At 60.3% G+C, this 22,278-nt stretch overlaps 2 protein-coding genes across 2 annotated transcripts; one reads left to right on the forward strand and one right to left on the reverse strand.

Annotated features, from left to right (window-relative positions):
- The first annotated feature begins 41 nt into the window (after positions 1 to 41).
- Positions 42 to 19,743, forward strand: LONP1 (lon peptidase 1, mitochondrial). Its single transcript, XM_047708934.1, is given in 20 exon segments — positions 42 to 125; positions 127 to 216; positions 218 to 484; positions 3,682 to 3,770; positions 4,428 to 4,547; positions 6,186 to 6,417; positions 8,121 to 8,182; positions 8,656 to 8,785; positions 9,210 to 9,293; positions 10,309 to 10,529; positions 11,312 to 11,450; positions 12,211 to 12,389; positions 13,744 to 13,831; positions 14,237 to 14,359; positions 14,443 to 14,559; positions 16,825 to 16,965; positions 17,327 to 17,492; positions 18,006 to 18,223; positions 18,324 to 18,488; positions 19,383 to 19,743. Coding segments are annotated over 20 exon segments (2,892 nt in total). The 3' UTR covers positions 19,560 to 19,743.
- A 297-nt stretch (positions 19,744 to 20,040) lies between these two features.
- Positions 20,041 to 21,018, reverse strand: RPL36 (ribosomal protein L36). The gene is made up of 4 exons (XM_047709682.1): positions 20,905 to 21,018; positions 20,633 to 20,727; positions 20,252 to 20,386; positions 20,041 to 20,172 (listed from the first exon to the last, which is right to left on the reverse strand). Exons 2-4 carry the CDS (start codon positions 20,723 to 20,725, stop codon positions 20,083 to 20,085), a joined length of 318 nt encoding a protein of 105 aa, XP_047565638.1. The 5' UTR covers positions 20,726 to 20,727; positions 20,905 to 21,018; the 3' UTR covers positions 20,041 to 20,082.
- Positions 21,019 to 22,278: the final 1,260 nt, after the last annotated feature.

Here is a 22,278-nt window from a genome sequence, read left to right on the forward strand (position 1 = left end):
CGGGGCGGGGGGAAATGACGCAAGTCCTGTGCGTCGCTAGGATGGCCGGGGCATGGCGGCGGGCACAGGCTACGTGCGGCTGTGGGGCGCTGCGCGGTGTTGGGCGCTGCGGCGGCCACTGCTGGAGGCCGCCGGGGCCCGGGTTCCGACTGCCGCGGGAGTGTGGTTGCCCAGAGGCCGGCGGGCCTGCGATGCCTTGCCTCCCTGGGCTCTGTGGGGCCGAGGCCCTGTGGCCGCGGGCCAGTGGCGGGGACTTTGGGAGGCGAGCAGCCGCGGTGGCGGTGGCTCATTCTCCAGCGGCGAGGATGCCTCCGAGGGCGGCGCTGAGGATGGAGCCGCGGGCGCGGGGGGCAGCGCGGGGGGTGGGGAAGGCCCGATCATAACGGCACTGACTCCTATGACGATTCCGGATGTATTCCCGCACCTGCCGCTCATCGCCGTCACCCGCAACCCGGTGTTTCCGCGTTTCATCAAGATTATCGAGGTAATGAGCGCTCCCGCCGTGGCCTCGTTTCCCCAACTCTCCAAACGGCAGGTGGGACCGAGGGATCCTTGGGCACCCTCATGTTACACAACTTTTTCCACGCAAGAAGGTTCTTAAAAGTTGAAGTCGAGTCCCTGTCTTCTCACTAGTTTCGTGAATTTGAGCCAGATTCCTCCCCCTTTCAGGTCCCTGATGAACCCAATGAGCTTAGGACTGCCCAGTTAGAGTCCTAGTCATAGAAATCTCCGATGCTGGGAAGGACCGGACCAGAATAGTCTTTGCGGTCCAGTAATTTTTCTGCGGGTTTTGGTAAATGTTTCATGACACTCTCACTCGGGGCGGTTTGCAGTCTGGTTGCGAGCCCCTTTGGGATTAGGATTCATTCCTTCCTTAAACATTTCTTGACCGCATACTAGGGGCCAGGCACGGTTCTTAGGGCTACAGCAGTGAACAAGAGTGATAAAAATTCCTGCCTTTGGAGCTTCCGTCCTAGCGGGATACAAGAGACGATAAACCAGATTAGTAGGTAAATTTCATGTTGGAAGGCAATGACTACTGTAGGGATGATAGAGCCAGGAATAGAGTATGGGAGACTTAAGAGGTAGGTGGGGGAAGGATGTTCTCAGAGGGGGGCAGCCATGGTATATTCATTCAGTAGAGTGTTTTTTACCTGTTATGTAGCAGGCATACAAGCCACATGCAGTCCCTGGGCCTAAGGAACTTGTGTTGTGGTGGAAGAGGCATGAAGCAACATCATTTCAGACTAAGAGCCAAGGGGATGGGGAGATGGACTTGGGTGATGTAATAGAAAGCAACATGAGTGCGAGGAACTTGAGTTTTTAGAGTAGGAAGGACCCGAATGCCTTCTTTCTTCCCTCACCCTTCCCCTACCCCCACCTTTTTTTTTTTTTTTAACGATGTGGAAATTAGAGTCCTTGGTGAAAAGTTATCTGTTAACAGAGCAAGGTCGTACAATGAGTCAGCCTCCGCATTCACTCTCCAGCCTCTCCCTCATACTTTAGTCTCCGCTAAACAAATCTCCACCTCCTCTCCCACCGGCTGATGGTGTGTGTTCGAGCTACTCTTCCAAGGGCCTTCCTTGGTTTTGAGTGGTGGTTACTTACGGGCCCCAGAACCTGGGTCCTGGCTCCACCACCAGTAGCTCCTTCACCTTCAGAAAGCTGTGGCTCTGGGCCTCCATTTTCTCATCTGTGCAATGGGTATTATAATCAAACCTCAATTCTTCGAGCTGGTCGGGGAGGTAAGTCCGCCAGTGTCGGGGGTATGGCCCCATACCTTAATCAGAAGCTGCTGCTGCTCTTTCCTGTGTGGTACCCTCCTGACATTTCAGAAGCTTGCCCTTGAGGCCTTTTTTCTGTCCTTGACCCCAGCCAACCTGTGGGGCCAAGAGCGTTCAGCTACAGTCCCCTCAGTCCTGCCAAGTGGCAGATGCCTTTTTTGCTCTTTGTCCAGAGAGAGGATTCCTCCAGGAGATTCTCTCTCCCCACCCAGAGTTAGCTGGGAGGGTTGAATGAATCGCGGGACACTGGCACGTGTTGTTACCTTGTCAGTGACAACAAGAAATCCTGCCAGAGGGAGGAGGCAGGTGCTAAGATACAGCAGTTATCATCAGAGCGGAATGAGGGAAACTTCCATGGCACTGGGTGAAGGTTTCTGAACCTGTTAGCAAAGCTCTGTTCACTCTTACTTCTGTGGTTGACACGGCCTATGGCTAACTTGCCCCTGTAGTTTCTCCTCTTATTAGTGGCCTCTCAGTGTAGATCAATGGCTCTTAGTTTGTGATGGGTTGGGGCGCCTGGGCTACTCAGTTGTTAAAGGTCTGCCTTCAGCTCAGGTCATGATCCCAAGATCCTGGGATCAAGCCCCGCAGTGGGCTCCCTGTTCGTGGGAAGCCTGCTTCTCCCTCTCCACTCCCCACTGCTTGTTTTCCCTCTTTCGCTGGGTCTCTCTCTGTCAAATAAATAAATAAAATCTTGAAGAAAAAGTCGTGGTGGGTCATGTACCCATCCTATGGGCATCATGGACCTTTTCCCTGGGGAAAAATGCATCTGTAGGGTCAGGAATTCCTGGATCATAAGTTAAGAGCCCCTGCTGAAGGATGAGTTTAGAACACTGGTTCTCAGGCTGTGGTGCGGAGGCCGGCAGCATCAGCATCACTTGGGAGCTTGTGTGAAATACAGGTTCTCAGGCCCACCCCAGGCCTCGTCTGTCAAGACACTGAGGGCTGGGGCCCAGCCACCTGTCTTACCAAGTTCTTTAGGTAGCTCCGGTGCTGAAGTTTGTGGGCCTTGAAGTGTAATCAGTCTGGGGTGGGAATTGATGCCTGCTGGAAGGAAATCACTTGGCCTTACAGATGTCTGTGCTCCTGCCTGTCAGATGTTGCCTAGAACATGTTAGTCCTCTCCCTGCCGTTGAAATGACATCAAGGTGATGCGTTGTCATCCCGGGGCTTTCGATCCTTGATGAAAAGGGTGTAGATGTGATTGAGAGATACTTCCAACGCGAATTGGGGGAAGTTACCAGTTTGTGGGATGGGCCACGGTTGAATCACACACATTTAGTGCTGTCTTTCTGGCGTTGGTAAAATCAGAATAGTCTAGATTTTCAGGCCAAGATACTTCACCTCTGAAACAGCTCTTAAAATCGGAAGTTAAATCAGTTTCTTGGTTCTGGCTGTTGGTCAACTTTGAGTTTTCTTTAGAAGGCGGTGGGGCCCACCACGGCCTGCAGCCCTGTCAGCCTGTCCCACCGCATTCTCTACGCCTTCGTGTGTGTGTGTGTGTGTGTGTGTGTGTGTGTGTGTTTGGTTTGGGACTTCTTGGACTCTGTTGGTTAATGTCTTGGGTCAGGTTAGCATAGCCTTGAGAATCATCTTGAAAACGCTAGAGCTCCGGACGCCTGGGTGGCTCAGTTGGTTGGACGACTGCCTTCGGCTCAGGTCATGATCCCGGAGTCCCGGGATCGAGTCCCGCATCGGGCTCCCAGCTCCATGGGGAGTCTGCTTCGCCCTCTGACCTTCTCCTCGCTCATACTCTCTCTCACTGTCTCTCTCTCAAATAAATAAATAAAAAATCTTAAAAACAAAAAAAAACAAAAAAAAAAACGCTAGAGCTGTTGTCAAAATGTCAGCTAGGAAACCTGCCCTGCGTTTCACTTTGGGGTCGTTGTCATGCTAGGTTAAAAATAAGAAGTTGGTTGAGCTGCTAAGAAGGAAAGTCCGTCTTGCCCAGCCGTATGCCGGCGTCTTTCTAAAGAGGGATGACAAGTAAGTGTAACTTTTCCTTCACTGCTTCGTTGAAGTTGCCCTGGAGTGTAGTTCACTACAAGTCCTGCTCCGTAGAGTAGCCGGGACCTCTGACCTCTGACCCGGAAGAAATCAAGCAAAACCTCCTGAGCACAAGGCCAAGAGCCGAGCCATCTTTTTAGTCTGGCTCAGCTCTAGGTTTCATGTGGTCAGTTGTTGGGGAGGGGGGAGAGGGGGTGCAGGTGTTAACCTCCAGGACCTTTGGTGGTGACCCCACTTGTGAGGTCGCTTCGGAGCAGAGCTAGGGGGGCAGATAGGGCAGCTCCAGGAACACCCACCTTGACTCCAGGTGGAAATTAGTTCCACTTCTGAGCTAGGAGGTACATTCTGTAGGGGGAGGTGTGGAATGAAATCTCTTCCATCCGGGCTTGTCTTTACAGCCCACTTAGCCCCGGAGCTGCTCACCTGTGTGGGACAGTGGCGGCTGCCAGGGGCCGCCCTTAGCCTGCAGGTGCTCTTCGGGGCTTTGCAGCACCTGTGGGATCGAGGAGGTTGCCCTCGGGTTTCAGTGGAGGCTGGCAGGGGTATTTCTCTTCTCTTCCTCCTCCCTCTTCGCCCAAGATGCCCCGTTGAGAATCGGGGCCTGTGACCATGCACCTTTGTGTCCCTGTCCCTTAGCAATGAGTCTGACGTGGTCGAGAGCCTGGATGAGGTCTACCACACGGGGACGTTTGTCCAGATCCACGAGATGCAAGACCTTGGGGACAAGCTGCGCATGATCGTCATGGGACATAGAAGGTGAGGGGCCCGGAGAGTCTGGGATGAGGCAGGAGGAGAGGCCCTGAGTGTCCCCAGGTTCCTGTATGGGCCATCCTTCTTGCTCGGCCCTCCTGTCTTGTCACTGCCAGGACTAGACCAAAGCTGGAGGTGGCGGAGACAGGTCACTTCTGGGTCTCTCTTCAAAGTGGCTGTATGGGTGGCCAGCGGCAGGTTGTATCTTTTATGCACGTCATTCACAAGAGCGTCACAAATACAAAATAGCAGGTTGCTTCTTGTCCCATGTAAGGTGTCAGCCGTTCAGAGTTGGGTGTGCTTCTCCTCCAAGTGCCCTTGTCCGCGTCAACCTGTGGATCGTGCTGGATGTCCAGCTTAGCGCCGCGGGTTTTCATTCAGCCAGACACATCGCCTTGTCAACAAGGCAGCACACCCAGGGGAACAGGGTGTGGCAGGCACTGACTCTGTTCCAGGTCCTGGTGGTGGTCTTACTTCGTGAAGCCCCTTCTCCGGTCTTCATCTGCTCGTGTTAGAGGCTGTTTTTAGGATAGAGGCTGCCGCTCTGTCTCCTGGGGGGGATTCGTGAGCTGGAGGGAGGAGACGATGCCACAAAATGAGTAAGAGCTTGGTCTGCTGCTAAGTGCTGTCCTGATCTGCAAGGTGCCTCATGGAAGGGGTCCCGCTGGCTCCGGGGGCCAGACCTGCTGTTCCTGTGTGGTTTGCTGGTGTCAGCCAGGCACTGGGTCCACATCCCGCCAGCTCTCAGGCCAGCCCTCTGGGAAAGGTGGCAGTTAGTGACCCTGTGGGACAGGAGGGAGCCGAGAGGGGAGGTGGCAGGTTTGCATTCACATCACTTAACCCCTGGTGTCTGCTGGGTACTTCGGTGTGGATGGAGAAACGGGCCAGGGGCCCACCCCCCACCCCCAAGAGAGGAGGCCGTGAGCATCAAAACGGCTGCCAGCTGATTTTTTTTTTTTTTTTTTTTTTTAGATTTTATTTATTTGACAGAGATCACAAGCAGGCAGAGAGGCAGGCAGAGGGGCGCGGGGAGCAGGCTCCCTGCTGAGCAGAGAGCCCGATGCGGGGCTCGATCCCAGGACCCTGGGATCATGACCTGAGCTGAAGGCAGAGGCTTTAACCCACTGAGCCACCCAGGCGCCCCTGCCTGCTGAATTCTGATGGTGGTGGGAGCTTTGGGGAGAAGCGAAGATGGGCAGGGTGAGGGGTAGGCGTAGACGGGGGCTGGACCTCACATGGAGTGGACAGGGAGGGCTTCTCTGTGGAGGTGCCCTCGAACTGAGGCCCGAAGAACACCAAGGAGCCGCTGTCTGGTGAGCTCCAGGCTGAGGGAGAGGCAGGTGGAATCCTAGAGCCGGGCTGTGCTTGGTGGCACCTGCGGCTTGTGATGGGCCCCAGCGCTCGCTGCTGCTGGCTTGCTGGGCAGACTTCAGAGGCGCGTGGGGGACAGCGGGGTGTTGGTGTGGAACGCAGAGTGGCTGGGGCAGTGGGAGGCCAGCGATGTGCCCGGTGCGGGGTCGGGGGTTGTTGATCTTGGGGTTCTGAGACAGCAGCTTGGTCTCCAACCCCGGGGCCTGGCGCACCCGTCCGTTGTCAGCACTGGAAGCCCCAGCAGCTTCACGTCTGCCCCGTTTCCGTCTTCAGGATTCACATCCACAAACAGCTGGAGGTAGAGCCTGAGGAGGCCGAAGCTGAAAACAAGCAGAAGGTCCGCAGGAAGACGAAGCGGGGCAAGAAGGAGGCAGAGGAGGAGTTGAGCGGCGGGCCCCTCACAGAGGTGACGGCGGAAGCTGCCTCAGGGCCCCTGGGCGAGGTGCTCATGGTGGAGGTGGAGAACGTTGTCCACGAGGACTTCCAGGTCACCGAGGAAGTGAAAGTAAGTCATTGCTGCCGCCCACGGGGCCCCCTGAGCAAGGGACGTGCTCCCCGAGGCTCTAGCCCGTTCGGCTGTCAGGGTCTCGTGGAATGCAGAATGTGCCCCCTCCCCGCCCCTCCCCGCCCCGCCCCACAAGTCCTAGGAAGAAACCGGCAGCCAGGAGTGAAGGATTGGAACCTGGGTCCGGCCCCAGCCCGTGTCGGCTGCGCAGGAACCCCTGGGCTTCTTTCCATACTGGCTCCTTCTGCTCAAGCCCCGGGCGCTGGGGAGGGGGAGCAGGGCCCACTGCCCTTACCCGTGGCTTCTAGGCAGGAAAGCAGCAGCCTTCTGGCCGCCTTTACCCCAGATGCAGGCTTGCTTGCCGCCTTCGTAGCCTAGGGAGCCTGCTGTTGTGGTGGTGGGTGCTGTCCTCCCACCTGTTCTGGGGCAGGTAGCGGGGGGCCCGCCTCCAGGGCTAGGGGTGAAGAAAGGCAGAGGTTACGGAAGCCCCCCCCCCCCCCCCCCCGTGCATGTCCTGGCATCGTTGTCCTGCCTGGGGGAGAGCGCACCCTGCGTAGCCGGCCAGCAGCCTCAGTTGGCTCCTGTGGCACCGTGTCGAATAGAGTTCTGGGGGCTTCTGAGCTGAGAGAAGGAGTCCTGCGGTCCGCAGGTGACATCGGCCCCGGGTGCTGGGAGGGCTTTGGCTGCGTCTGCCCCCGGCAGCCTCACACCCACGCAGCCATGCTGTCCGGAACTCGCTGACACAGTCTCTGGTTCTGCACCATTGGCCCCGGTGGCTGTCAGGCGCTCCATCTGTGGCTGGTACCACCAAGGGACAAAATGTCAGCTTTTGTCTTGATTCTAAATTATTTAAACCTGGGTGGCTCCCCTGGCGGCTGGACTGGGCCTCAGAGCTCTTCCTCTGAGGAAACTCACGTAGCGGGGGTGGGGGGGAGGACAGTGAAATTCATAGATGCCACAGGGAAAAGAATCAGGGAGACTTGAGGAGGCTTAATGCTCGTGCTTGTCCGTGCAAGCACGATGGGCCTCCAGCTGCCCTCTGCAGGTTCCTTCTGGAAAGTCCCATCATTTGAGGGACAAACCTGTAGCTAGAGGCTGGGTGCTTGCAGTGAAGGAACGCACGGCGGACGCTTCCCCATCCCTCCTGTGTCCTGGCTGCGGTTTGGTGTGCTGGGAGCTGCCTTCTGGAAATCACCAGGTTCCGGTGGTCGCGCCACCAACTGTCCATGGTCCCGCCAGGAGCAGGGACACCAGGTGCCCCTGGTGTCTACAGCGTGGTGGTGGGGGGCAGTCCTCCACCTCCTCGGGGAGCCTGGGCCCAAGGTTCTGGCAGGGGACAGGCTGACAGCCCCGGTGACTTGCAGGGACCTCCCCAGACAGAGAATTTTCAAGCCAGGGTGTGCTGATGTTGAGGACACGGGTGTTAGTTATGAGGCATGTGCTTGAAATAAAGGAATAAAGAAACCCGCGTCCCCTTTTTTCCTCCAGATGGCTCGTTCTAAGGTCAGGGTTCGACAGGGTGTAAGGAGCTAGGCATTGGTGTTCGTTTTTACGGTCTTGATCCCGAGCCCCCATGGCTGGTGGATTCAGGGTACACTCCTGGGCATCTGAGGCCATCCGTGGCCTGGGCCAGGCGGGAGGGGCTCCTTGGGCCATGGCCCCTGCTGGCCCCGGGGACCGATGGCCGCCTTCCTGTTTGCCAGGCCCTGACTGCCGAGATTGTGAAAACCATCCGGGACATCATTGCCTTGAACCCACTCTACAGGTTGGTCTCCGGTGCCGTTCCCCAGGCCTGGTGTGCGGTCGGCCCTCCCTGAGGCCAGGCGGGGGTCTGCCTGCGTCTTTCTGCAGCTGGGTTGATGGGAGGCTTTCTCAAGAGTGTCATCCCAAGAGAAAACTGGGGGTGGCCCTGCGGTGGGAGGGTGGAGGGAGATGCCTTACGCAGTGCACGTTCTTTGCTTCATACTCAGGAGAGCGTGGACTTGCCCGGAAGCCTTTTCATCATCAGCTGAGGTGGAGGGAGGGAATCTCACATGGGGGTTACTCCATGGCCGGAGGGGGCTTGTGTCTGGCATGGGGTTGTGAGTCTCATGGCTCTAGGACGGGAGGCCCCACCGGCCCGCACCCGGCTCTCTGTGAGCATCCCAGACCTTGAGCGTCGCTGCCGGGGAAGGGACGCATGGGCCAGCGCTGTTGCCAGGCTGGCCCCAGCTGCAGCAGCGTGCTCTGTCCCCGCAGAGAGTCTGTGCTGCAGATGATGCAGGCGGGCCAGCGGGTGGTGGACAACCCCATCTACCTGAGCGACATGGGCGCCGCGCTGACCGGAGCCGAGTCCCACGAGCTGCAGGACGTGCTGGAGGAGACCAACGTGAGTGCCCGGGCCAGCCTCCCGGCCTGGCTGCTTGTCCGGGCTCGGCTTTGCCATTCCGCCTCGTGCTCCCTGAGGCCGTCAGGCTGCCCCTGCTCTGGGTCTCTGTGGCGACAGCGCCGTTCCGGGTGGGGTCTTTTGCTCAATGGTGGCGTATTTGGCTCGCCACTGGTCTTCTGCTGTTACCAGTGACAGCGCTACGAAAGTTCTTGACCACAGCTTGCAGACCTGCTGGCCTTTAACTGTAGGAGGTGTTTGCAGAACTGGGTCAGAGGGGGCTTGTCTCCACTTGGGGACATGTGGCTGGGTCAAGCTGCCCTGTGTGCGTCCATCGGGAGGGTCCTGCCCCCGCCTACTCCCCCCACTCCCCCCACACAGAGATGCGCATTTCTGACCATCACTCGCATCTTCCCTTTCTCGGCAGATTCCCAAGCGGCTGTACAAGGCCCTCTCCCTCCTCAAGAAGGAGTTTGAGCTGAGCAAGCTGCAGCAGCGCCTAGGGCGCGAGGTGAGCCCAAGGGAGGGCGGAAGGTGGGCCTCACTCTCGTCCGGGGCGGCGAAGCTCTCTGAGAACCCAAGGCTGGTCTTGGCACTGAGCCCGGGGTCTGCAGCCCCCAGGATGCCCTCCGTCATGGTGGAGCTGCTCTCACGTCCATGTCCTGGGAAGATGCTGGGCACTGGGAACCAGTCTGGGAAGGGGTGAAGCTGCTTCCCCGAGGCTCCGCTGTTTGTGGCCTGCCTTCCTGATTGTGGCCCAGTCCAGGGACCTCGTGGGTGGTCGGTTGCTTACTGGTCGTGTCGCTTCTCAGAACTGACTTGCTTTTTCCACTTTGTTTTATTTTCGAGAAAACTTTCAAGTCACATCTTTACATGGAAAACTTTTAACACTGGGTTATTAGCTCAAGGCAACTTCTTTAATTTTTAATTTTTTTTAAAGATTTTTTTGAGAGTGAGAGCACACACCAGGGGAGGGATAGTGGGCGAGGGAGAGGGAGAAGCAGGCCCCCTGCTCGGGCCCAGCTCAGGGCTCTATTCTAGGACTCTGAGATGATGACCCAAAGCGAAGGCAGGTGCTTAACTGACAGCCACCCTTTGTGAGGCTCAGACTCATAACCCCGAAATCAGAGTCACATGCTCTACCAGCTGAGCCCGCACGGTGCCCCGGCACAAGGCAGTCCTTCACGCACCTCCGGTGGGAGACAGGAGTGGGGCTCGTAGACGGGGCCTGGTCCTCGGTGGCCTCCGAGCCGTCACCCACCGCCCTGTCCGTCCGGAGGAGCTCCGCGCCCGTGGCGGCTGCACCAGCATCAGGCCGGCTTCACCTGGTCATGGTCAGGATGGAGGATCGAATCCGCTCCTCACCTGGAACTTGGCGTCTTTATTTCCAGCTTGGGGAGACCAGGCTCATGGGGGAGGGAGCTGGAGATGGGCTTCCTGTGTCTGGAGGAAGCTGCGCCCCCGGCGCGCGCGCGCGTGTCCCCCCCCACCCCCCAGCTGACGGCTGCTCTATGCCCGGGCCGCAGGTGGAGGAAAAGATCAAGCAGACGCACCGGAAGTACCTGCTGCAGGAGCAGCTGAAGATCATCAAGAAGGAGCTGGGGCTGGAGAAGGAGGACAAGGACGCCATCGAGGAGAAGTTCCGTGAGCGGCTGAAGGAGCTCGTGGTCCCCAAGCACGTCATGGACGTGGTGGACGAGGAGCTGAGCAAGCTGGCCCTGCTGGACAACCACTCCTCTGAGTTCAAGTGAGCCTCCCGGGGCGGCCTGGCCGCGGGGCGTCCACCCTCGAGGGCAGCCCCCTTCTTGCACCTCAGGCCCAGAGAAGCTGGTGACTGGCAGGGGCCGGGAAGCCGGGAGGGAGGGTGGGTGCCTTGGCCACTCTGCGGTCACGCTGGGCACCCGAGAAGCACTTGGCGTGTGGCGGTCCGCTCTCGGCGCCCCGAGCAGACGCACTTCCCTTTGTCACTCGTTTCCCTGCTGGGCAGAGGCGGCTCAGAGAAGTGGAGTCAGTGAGCAGGACTTCTGTGCTGGTGGGTGGGGATGGGGCTTTGAACCCAGGGGTGTCTGGCTTTAAGCAGTGCTTCCAGCCAGGGCCCCTCCCTTTGCCTCTGTCCCCTCCTCTGCGTGGCCTTGAGAGCCTGGAAGTCTGTGTGTCTTCCTGGGGGCTCAGCCTTGCCCTGTGGGTGTGCAGCTCCCAACCTGGGGTCGCTCTCGCGGTAGCGCTGACTGGCCACCAGCTGGGCCTCTGCCACGCGTGCCCTGGGAGAGGTCATCTGCCATTTTTACCTCTGCCGCCTCTGGAGCGGGATTCCAAGCAGTCCCTGCGCTGCCAGTGTCCAGGCCCCTGTCCTGGGAGCCGTGTGGTTCCCACAGCTGGGCCTTTGCCGATTACGGACTCCTCCAGCTGACCTGCCCGGGGCGCAGGTCGAGCGGCAGGGGCAGCGGGCACTGGAACCATGGACTGGCAATGGCAGCAGCGGGCAGTGGGCTGGGCTCCGCTCACCGGGTCTGGTCTGTCCCCCGGCAGCGTCACTCGTAACTACCTGGACTGGCTGACGTCCATCCCGTGGGGCAAGTACAGTGACGAGAATCTGGACTTGGCCCGGGCCCAGGCGGTGCTGGAAGAGGACCACTACGGGATGGAGGACATCAAGAAGCGCATCCTGGTGAGGACCCCGTGCCCCGCCCTTGGGGCCCAGCCTGCTCCCATCTCCATCCCGCCCCGTCCCTGTGAGGCCCCCCGCACCCTGCCTGCACCCCTTCTGCATGTCCTTGGGCATGGGCTACTCAAAGCCTCCCCTGGGCGCCACGGTCCCACCTCCCTGGCTCTCGTTCTGAGCATGCAGTGCGGGCACTGAGCAGCAGGGTGTGTCATCATCTGGATTCGGGACCCAGGATTCCCCCATGGTGGGCTGGGGTCCCAGAGGAGTTGGTTTGAGGGGTTTCTGGTCTAGGGTCCAGGAGGGCCTTGGCCGAGGCAGGGCTGGCGGGGTTGGCAGAGGCTGAGGAAGGAGAAGGTGGAGGGCTTCAGGGGGAAGGACTGGCATTGGAGCAGCTCGGAAGGTGGCAAGGGCACCCCGCGCTGATCAGACTGCTCTAGGGGCTTCGGATTCCTGAGGAGAGGGACAGGAGTCGTGCCTGAGACAACAGGTGTTGGGCCCAGCTCAGGGCCAGTAATTTGTGGCCGGAGCGGCAAGAGGGTCAATACGGGCAGGATGTGGGAGGAAGGGGTTGCTACCAGCTCAGCCTGGCACCCTGATCACCCAGTCGGTCACTGCAGTCACCTCGGCCCCTCTGGGACATGCCTTGTCCCTTCCACAGCCCCCTGAGGTCTGAAAGGCAACGTGACAGTGGCGAAGGTCACAGCAGGCAGGGCTCCTGAGTGAGGGCGGCGCGGGTCTCATGGGAGCCGGCCTCTGCCCACAGGAGTTCATCGCCGTCAGCCAGCTCCGAGGCTCCACGCAGGGCAAGATCCTCTGCTTCTACGGTCCGCCTGGCGTGGGCAAGACCAGCATCGCCCGCTCCATTGCCCGTGCCTTGAACCGCGAGTACTTCCGCTTCAGCGTCGGGGGCATGACGGACGTGGCCGAGATCAAAGGGCATAGGTAGGCCTGGCCTGGCTCCGTTCCAGTGTGTGCGTGGGGGTGTCAGCGGCGAGCAGTAGCTTCTGCTCATGCTGGACTAAGTGTCGACGAGCCCGGGCACCCACTGCCTGCAGGCCCGGCGGAGTCCGGCCACTCAAACGTCAGCTCAAAACCTTGGCCTCTCGACCAGCAGGAGGGCGGACCCCCAGGAGCGTTTGTTTACCAGGTTCTTGGCAGATGGTCCCCACCAGTTCCAGCTCCCATCCTACCCAGTTCACCTCCCCCAGCACTGCGGCCAGAGTTCCGGGGCAAGGCGCTCTCCCCACTGAGAACGGGGCCGTACGCCAGTGAGGCCTCAGCGCCTCTCCTGATTCTTTGCTCCCTCACCGGGTCTAGGAGGGGCTGGTACCTGGGTCCAGGGTCTGAAAACTGCTGGGTTGTGTGCGCGTGCCCTCCTGTTGCAGCGGTCATGGCGTGTTCTCCTGGGGCTCGCATCCTCATTTCCTTTCTCCTCTCTGCACTCACTCTGCTCTAGCCACATGGGCTTTCAGCGCACCAGGCCTGGTCCTGCTCTGCCCCAGGACCTTTGCACAGGCTATTCCTGCTACTCAGAAAACGCTCTTCTTTCAAATACCCGCACACCTTGCTGCTTCACGTTTTTTTGCTTAGGACCTCTCCCTGAAACATTTCTTATTCCCGCTTTAACGCTCCTGAGACGGCATTCCAGGTCCCCTGTCCCATCTTACTTTTGTAGCATGCATAAAGTTCATCACACCTCTGAGTTCCTCCTCCATCTCTCGTGCCATTTGCCTGCCCTGCTGGGCCTTATCTCTCAGGCACAAGATTTTGTGTCTGCCTTACTCTGTGAGCGCCAGACCCCCGCAGCTGAGCTGGGACGGTAGAGCAAGTAGGTGGTCAAGAAGCACCCCGGCAGGCGCCAGGCAGGTGTGGGCCGTGGGCCCAGGGACCCCGAGGCCTAGGAGGCCATGCTGTGCCTGCGAGGACCTGGGTGGGGAGAGCATTTCTGCTGCCAGCATCTGGCTGCTTCTGACCTCTCTTGTTCTGTTACATCGGGCAATGTGCGCTGGGTTTCACTGTCTGGATAGGAGGTGTTGGCTTCGGGGACAGGTTTGAGCGAGACCTGGTTTTGCATCTGTACCCGGCCCAAGTCGGAGCTGGGGTGAGATGGCGACATGGCCATTGCTGGAGAGCCACAGGCCGTCGGGGAGGCCATCAGGCGGTGCCACACGCATCACCTCCCCATTGCCACCTCTGGGCAGCCCTCTGTGGAGGCCGAGTGCTACACCGAGAATCTGTGCGCTCTGGGAGCCGGCAGGGGAGGAGCCGACCGCTCTAGCTGTGCTCTGCCCCCCAGGCGGACGTATGTGGGTGCTATGCCAGGGAAGGTCATTCAGTGCCTGAAGAAGACCAAGACGGAGAACCCCCTGATCCTGATAGACGAGGTGCGCACGGGTGGGGGGCTGGGCGGGAGGCTGGGTGTGTGGCGGGTCTCAGGGCTGACATGGCAGCACAGCCTCTGTTCCTAGCACCCTTCCCCGAGGTCAGACGTCCCTGAGGCCTTCCTGGGCCAGAGCTCCAGGCAATCCCGACCAGGTGGAGTCTCTCCGAGATCGGACCCATGTTCCCTGCCATTTCGGTTGTCCCCTAGTCCCTGGGGGGGGCCGCACAGCTACTGGGCCACTTCACGATAAGCTGTCCTTGTCCTCGGACGACCCCATGGCAGCCCTCCTGCTCCAGGCTCACCCAGTGCTGGGCCCTGGTGCTGGTGAAATGGGGTCCCACCCTCCTCCTTCCCGCCAGAAGCAGGGACCAGTGCCCAGAGCACCCACCTTGCGCTGCCCCTTCAGGTGGACAAGATAGGCCGGGGCTACCAGGGGGACCCGTCGTCAGCGCTGCTTGAGCTGCTGGACCCCGAGCAGAACGCCAACTTCTTGGATCACTACTTGGATGTGCCCGTGGACCTGTCCAAGGTGTGTGTCCTGCCGGGGAGCAGGGCCCAGTGGGGAGAGGCAGGGGGGCTGGTCCTCCGGAACCTTCCTGCCGGCCTCCCCAGGTGCTGTTCATCTGCACAGCCAACGTCACCGAGACCATCCCCGAGCCGCTGAGGGACCGGATGGAGATGATCAACGTGTCTGGCTATGTGGCGCAGGAGAAGCTCGCCATTGCAGAGGTGAGGGTGGGACCCTCGCCCCAGCTCTGGACAGACGGGGGTGCCCACTGCAGCTGGGGGTCGGGGCATTATTTGAGGCCAAGTGCCAGGCCCCTAACCAGAGCTGCAGGGGACAGTCCATAGTGGTCCTGCTCGGAATAGGGATGGCCGGGGTCTGTCCACTGGTGTAGTGTGAGTATGGCCGAGAGCAGAGGCGCGGCCAGCTATGCGCTGTGTAGCCGCGCACGTGTGACCCCTGCATGGGCAGGTCCCCGCCCCACCCGCTTTCCGGCTGGGTGTCTGGTGGCTCCCGTTTGCCCCTGCCCGGGCCCGGCATCAGACCCCCGGGCTGGTCCTGCTTGGGGGCCGGTTGTGCATTGCAGGGCCGGCTGGCCTCCGACCGACTGTTCCTCGGGGTTCCCACACCTCGTGTTTGGGTTTGGTTTTGGTTTTTGCTGTAACAGCTCCCTGAGCTCGGGGCGACAGTCTGCTTCCTCACCAGTTTGATACAGAGGATACAGCCAGGGAACAGCCGTGACCATGCATCAAGCCCAGCAGGGCCACGGACTTCTGTGTCCCTGGGTGCGCCCCCCTTCCAGTGCCGCCCAGTGGGCCCGCCTTCTCCTAGCTCCGCTGCCCAGGCTGTTCAGGGAGGCTTCCGACCCTGTGCATTGTCGAGTAAATCGTGATCCGCTGGTGCTGGACTGGCCCTCTAGCCTCTCCTCTCCCTGGGGGTCAGGGCTGAGGCTGACCAGTACCCACCCACCGCACCCCACCCCACCCCACCCCGGCCCTCAGACCCCCACTCCAGGGGCCGTCTCACTTGCGCAGGCCCCGGTAAGGTGGCCAGGGGCCCTGGGAGGCACCAGCAGCCGCCCTGCTCCCCCCTCTCTCCTGCAGACACACACTGTACAGTTCTACCCCACTCTCCGGGCCCCAGAACAGGAATGAGGGAGAGACCGCCGTGAAGGTGACATTGGAGGAACACAGTCTTCTGGGCGGGCCATCAGCAGGGCTATCCGTGCACTGTGGGGGGCTGTGTGCTGGGCCCTACTGGGCCCCTCCCCCGTTGGTGCCGCTCTCTGTCCCACCGCACAGCTGTCCCAGGGCCGGCACCCCTGCCGCCCGTCTTCCCACCGGCCCTGGGCCTTCGAGTTCTGTGGCTGCGGAACGCTTGTCTGAGGCCCAGGCTCAGCTGGAATTCAGGTCTCTGTGCGTTTCCTAGACCTTAGTGGTCTCCCTGGCCGGGGGCTGGCTTCCTACCCAGGAGAATGTTAGCCGGAGCAGAGCCAGGTTTCTCTCCAGAGCCAAAGGAAGGGGTTTCTGACTTGTGGTTTTCTTGCTGGAAGGGGGTGGAGCACATTTTTTCCTGAGCCCATTTCAGCCCTCAGGTGCTGGGCCCCACCTCTCGGGGCCTGCTAGTGGCCTCCTGTCCCCTGCTCTGGGAGGGGAGCCAGAGGAGCTCTTGGCTGAGGTAGTTACAGGGGTCCTGGGGCTTCCCCCACCGGCCAAGGATGGGGGCAGGCTTGGGGACCTGGACAGGGAACTTCTTTTAAAACTTTAAAGGGACAAGAAGAAGAACACGGACTTACAGAGGCTTCGGGGCCAACCCTTGTCAGTTGACAAACGTACTGACGTGTAAGGTTGTGTCCCCCATGTTTCCATTGCCTTCTACCCCAGAGTTGGTGCTCAGGCCTGTCTGTCCCATGACTGCTGTATGGCAGGAGTCAGGCTGGGCTGTGAGTGACCTTGTAGCCTCTTGACCTCCCCATTCCTGTCTGTTCAGGGTGGCCACCCTGAGTGTGAGTAGGGCGAGCCCAGGGATCCAGGAGACCTTTCTGGAGGGGTGACCTCTTAAGTGCCATTTGGAGGGAGGGCAGGAATGGAACCTGGACAGAGGACGGCCCAGGAGCAGAGCCCTAGGAGCTTCTGGAGGTGGCAGGCTGGGCTTCTGTGGGCTCCCAGGAGGGCCTGGCGCCTGCCATGCACTCTACCCAGATTCCCTGCCTCCCTTCCTCCCTGCCCTGCTGGCTCCTTACCCTCAGGTCTCTACTTTGGTGCTCCCTCCTGGGGCAGCCTTCCCCGAGCTTCCCGGAGCGCCCCACCTCCCGACCCCGGGGATGAGAGCTTGTGCAGACAGATGCTGGGCCACCTCCATCACCTCTAGCCAGCCAAGGGTTGTGGGAAGGTTTCAGGGGTGAGTGGGGGCAGGGGCATGCAGGAGAGGCACCCGTTCCTGGTCCTGAGGCCCTGAGGGTCTTGATGGCGGCGTGCTCCTCCTGCCAGCGGTACCTGGTGCCTCAGGCACGTGCCCTGTGTGGCCTGGACGAGAGCAAGGCCAAGCTGTCGGCGGACGTGCTGACCCTGCTCATCAAGCAGTACTGCCGGGAGAGCGGCGTGCGCAACCTGCAGAAGCAGGTGGAGAAGGTGAGCCGGGCAGCCGCGGGGACATGGTCTGGAGGCTGTGCGGGCGGGTGGGGGCTGACTCAGGGACCTGTCCTGCCGGACCCCACTCCCAGGAGGTCCCCAGAAGAGGCCTGTCCACAGAGACGGGGAGGAGCTGGTGGGGGCTGGGGCAGTGGGTGGAGGGGTCTACTTCATGCGGATGGACCCTCCATTTGGGGAGATGGAAAGAGATTCACATCTGGAGACAGACGTGAACGTACTCGATGCCGTGAAGCTGTAAACGTGGAAGTGGTTGAACTGGTCACTTTATTTTATTCTGATGTTAAGAATTAAAAAGCGGAGTGACGGGCACACACTCACACTGCTGCCTCGCCTGCTCCAGGTATTGCGGAAGTCCGCCTACAAGATTGTCAGCGGCGAGGCCGACCAGGTAGAGGTGACACCCGAGAACCTGCAGGACTTCGTGGGGAAGCCGGTGTTCACCGTGGAACGCATGTACGATGTGACGCCGCCCGGCGTGGTCATGGGGCTGGCCTGGACCGCCATGGGTGAGCAGCAGAGTCCTCTGAGGCCCCTCGGCAGAGGGAGTCCAGGAGACCGGGGGCTGATCAGGGAAGGGAAAGATGGGCCCCCAAGGTGGCAGGAGCACCCCACAAGCCTTATTTGCATTGGGAGTCCCTCTGGCCTGGGGGCAGGGCTGCCACCCAGCAGTGGGGGCTTCCTTACGCGGGTGACATCACTCCACCCCAGGCCAACAGGGGTGGTGCCATGGGATGAGTCTGCAGAACAGGCCGGCTCTGACTGGTGCACTGCCTGCACACCTGGATGACATGTAAAGGAACTGGGGTTCGGTGCTGGGAGGCTGCGCCCTCGCTGTGCCCACGAAAACGAAGCAGAGTGCAGCAGCCGCCCCAGGGGCAGCCCTGCAATGTGGAGAGGCAGGCGGGCATCAAGCCAGGGAGAGGGGGCAGAGGGAACACTTGGGGTGTTCCCTAGGCACCCCACTGTGAAGGTTGGGGGAGGGGTCCTAGGGTTCCCAGCCTCTGCCTGCTGGTTCCCAGGAGGCTCGACGCTGTTTGTTGAGACATCCCCTCGGCGGCCCAGGGACAAGGATGGTAAGGGGGACAAGGATGGAAGCCTGGAGGTGACAGGCCAGCTGGGGGACGTGATGAAGGAGAGCGCTCGCATCGCCTACACCTTCGCCAGGGCCTTCCTGATGCAGCACGAGCCCAGCAACGATTACCTGGTGACCGCCCACATCCACCTGCACGTGCCCGAGGTGAGGACCTGCCTGGCAGCCCGGTACCTGGTCCCCTGCCCCAGGCTGTGCCTACCTCTCATCCAGCCTGCCCACCCCCCCACTTGCATCTCCCTACCAGGGTGCGACCCCCAAGGATGGCCCGAGCGCCGGCTGCACCATCGTCACGGCCTTGCTCTCCCTGGCCATGGACCGGCCCGTGCGGCCAAACCTGGCCATGACAGGCGAGGTGTCCCTCACTGGCAAGATCCTGCCAGTGGGCGGCATCAAGGAGAAGACCATCGCGGTGAGTCTCACCCCTCCGCCCAGGTGGGTCTAGACTAGACTAGAGGGCCCCCAGGAGGCACTGTGTCCTTGCAGAGCTGGTGTAGGCCTCAGGCAGGCAGGGAGGGTACCAGCCCCTTACAGACTAAGGGTTTGGGTCCGTGTTGAGCAGTGTCCAGCTGTTCCGCTCTGTAGTGGTCCTGTGTCTCTCCAAGATTTCCCATCTTGGCTGCTCTCAAGCTAGCAGGGCTTTCCAAGGATGGCAGAGGCAGAAAAAGCAGGAGAGTCTGGCCTGGGAGTGCGAGAGGCCTAGCCTTGGCCAGTTAGTCCTGTGCGTCTCCCTCAGTGCTGGGACTCCTGTCCCTGCGTCCAACCCGAGATCCCGAACTCCTGAAACCTGGACACCCTATCCGTCCCTTGAGCTGCCCACTAGGCAGAGTTCACGTCTGAGGCCTTCAGAAGCTCTGTGCACCATGCTTTCCCCTCTTTCAAGTGGAAGAGGAAATAAGGCCACATTCGCTGTGTCCCTGGATGGTGCCTGGTGGCCAGTGGGAACCATTGTCCCCCAGAGGGTAGTCAGGCAGCAGCAGGGTGAAATGGGGGCTGGTGGCCGAACACAGAACAGCATCCAGAGCTCACAGGTGCTCGCTCGGGCTGCGCAGGAAGGCTGTGGCTCGCTGTAACGCAGTTCGTGTTCAGATCCTGTTTACTTGTAGCTGCCAAAATGCTTCACCGGCTCTGGTTTCGGTCATCGATTAAAACCGGGGGTTCTGCGGGAGCAGGCTGCTGGAACGGAGGCCCGGGATGGCGCTGGGCTTCCTGATTCCTCAGCTGCGAGGCCGGTGTGAAGGGGCGGCCGGCGGGGCACAGCCCCGTCCCACAGCCCCTCCATTCACCCGGCGGCCCTCCCTCCCAGGCAAAGCGAGCTGGCGTGACGTGCATCGTCCTGCCGGCCGAGAACAAGAAGGACTTCTACGACCTGGCTGCCTTCATCACGGAGGGCCTGGAGGTGCACTTCGTGGAGCACTACCGAGAGATCTTCACCATCGCCTTCCCTGAGGAGCAGCCGGAGGCCCGGGCCGTGGAGCGGTGACCGCACCCGGCTCGCTGGCACGGACAGGCCCGTTTGGGCCAAGCAGGCCATGGACCAGGAGCTCTGGCCACTGAGCCCTCCGGAGGCCCTGCAGAGGCCCGCGGCGAAGGGCACAGCGATGGCTTAATCACAGCGCCCGCACGGATGATTAACTATTTAATTATGATTAAAACGCCTTCCCAGGGGGCGCCTGGGTGGCTCAGTGGGTTAAGCCGCTGCCTTCGGCTCAGGTCATGATCCCAGGTCCTGGGTTCGAGCCCCACATCGGGCTCTCTGCTCAGCGGGGAGCCTGCTTCCTCCTCTCTCTCTGCCTGCCTCTCTGCCTACTTGTGATCTCTCTGTCAAATAAATAAATAAAATCTTTAAAAAAAAAAAAAAAGCCTTCCCAGGACCGCTCGCCTGCTTGTTCTGTGCCCTGGCGCCTGCCCCTCCCCAGTGCGCCGCGCGAGGAGCCCCCCCTTCCTCACACCAGCACGACACCCCGAGTTCCAAAAACGCTTTATTACACACACGGGCGGGGGGCTCAGTCCTTCTTGGCCGCCGCTTTCCTCATGGCGGCGAGGACGTTGCTCAGCTCCTCTCGCTTCCTCTTGGCGCGGATGTGCGTCCCCACCTGCCGGGCAGGGAGCGCGCTCAGTCGGGGAGTCGGGGACCCGGGACCCCGAGCCCCGGGCCCGCGACCCCGCACCTACCCTTTTCTTGATGAACTTGAGGGCGCGCTTGTCCTTGGACACCTTGAGCAGCTCCATGGCCCGCCGCTCGTAGGGGGCGAAGCCGCACACCTCCCGGATCATGTCCCGCACGAACTTGGTGTGCTTGGTGAGGCGCTGCGGGGCGGGGGGCGCTCAGAGCCGGGGCCGCCCGCGGTCCTCGGTCCCATGCCCCCTCCCTCCCGCGCCCGGCCTCGCCCCTGCGTCCGGGCCGCCCCGCTGGCCGTTCCCCGCGTAGGCTATTCCCAGGGGTGTCCGCCCTCGGCCGGGGCCGAGCCCTGCGCCCCCCGCCGCTCTCCCCGTCGCCGGGGCCGTGCCTTCCTCCCGCCAACGCGGCCCCCGACGGCGCGCGCCCGCACTCACCCCGCGGCGGCGGCTGTGCCTTGGCTTGCTCACGTTCTTGGTCACTTTGTGGCCCTTGTTGAGGCCCACGGCCATAGGGTAGCGCAGAGCCATGGCTGTGGACGGAAGCGGAGAGGGACGTGGAGCTGAGTCCGGGCTCGGCCCCCACCGCCCGGAACCCCGCGTCCCGACTCCCCGGGGCTCGCTCGCGGCGCCCAGCCGTAGCCCGGAGCCGCGCCGGGGCCCCGGAGCCCGGATGGCAGCAGATCCCAGTCGCCCGGCGCCCCACTAACCTGCAGCTCTTCAATGGCTCCCGCGGCGGAAGGGTTGTCGCCTCGCGGAACTCTGGGATTTCTTGCTTCCGCGGGTCGAGCGGGCCAGAGCGGCAGAAACCCCGCGGGCTCCCCCTGGCGCCTGGAGGCCCTGCGGTTTCCTCCTCCCCCCCCCCCCATGCGCATGCGCAAACCGTCTCCCTGTGCACGCGCGTTCAGTACCAAAATTAGCGTTAGCCGAGTTGCCGCGGCTTCGTTTGCGGATGGCTTGAGTGTTCGAGTCCTACTTCTGCCGCTTGCTGGCTGAAATCCCACCTACGCTGGGGGCTTGCGGACTCGGCGCCAGGGACTTCAGCTCCTGTACTTGGATTTCCTCATGTATAGAATGAAAATAATAAGGGCCGCCTGGGTGGCTCAGTCGGTTAAGCATCTGCCTTCGGCTCAGGTCTTGCTCCCAGAGTCCGGGGATGGAGGCCCATATGGGGCTCCCTGCTCATGGGAGCCTGCTTCTCCCTCTCCCTGGTCGTGCTCTCTCTTAAATAAACATCTTTTTTAAAAAAGTCTTTATAAAAAAAAAAAAATCTTGGGGCGCCTGGGTGGCTCAGTGGGTTAAGCCGCTGCCTTCGGCTCAGGTCATGATCTCAGGGTCCTGGGATCGAGCCCCGCATCTGGCTCTCTGCTCAGCAGGGAGCCTGCTTCCTCCTCTCTCTCTGCCTGCCTCTCTGCCTGCTTGTGATCTCTGTCAAATAAATAAATAAAATCTTTAAAAAAAATCTTTATTAGAATGAGGACAATAATAGCACTTATTCCGAACTGTTTGAATAAGATATAATGATACTTGACACAAAATAAAATTTCCATAAATAGGTATTGGCTTCATTCTATATGACACCAAACTCTGTGTTAGAACTGAAGAGGGCGATTTGGTAAAGTACCCCCTGATGGCGTTTGATATAAGTTTAGGTCGTGCAGGGACAGGAGGTGTGGTAGAAAAAAAAAACAAACAGAAACCACTTTTTTTTTTTTTTTAATGATTTTGTTTATTTATTTGACAGACAGAGATCACAAGTAAGCAGAGAGGCAGGCGGGAAGGGGAGTGGAGGCAGGAGCGAAGGGGAGTGGAGGCAGGCTCCCCTCTGAGCAGAGAGCCTAATGCGGGCTGATCCCAGGACCCCAAGATCATGACTGGAGCCTAAGGCAGAGGCTCAACCCACTGAGCCACCCAGGCACCCATGTCTTTTAATCCTACTCATCCCCCAAATGATGGTCCCCATTTGGGGCTAGTCTGGGGTTAACCCTTCTAACACTTGCTAATTCTAGAGCCTTCCACAGCCAACAATAGCTAGCATTTTATAATGTTGTATTCATCCTACAGTTGTCGTCTGTAGAGTTGTT

The sequence above is a fragment of the Lutra lutra genome, chromosome 1, assembly GCF_902655055.1.
Source record: "Lutra lutra chromosome 1, mLutLut1.2, whole genome shotgun sequence".
NCBI classification, from domain to species: Eukaryota; Metazoa; Chordata; class Mammalia; order Carnivora; family Mustelidae; genus Lutra; species Lutra lutra.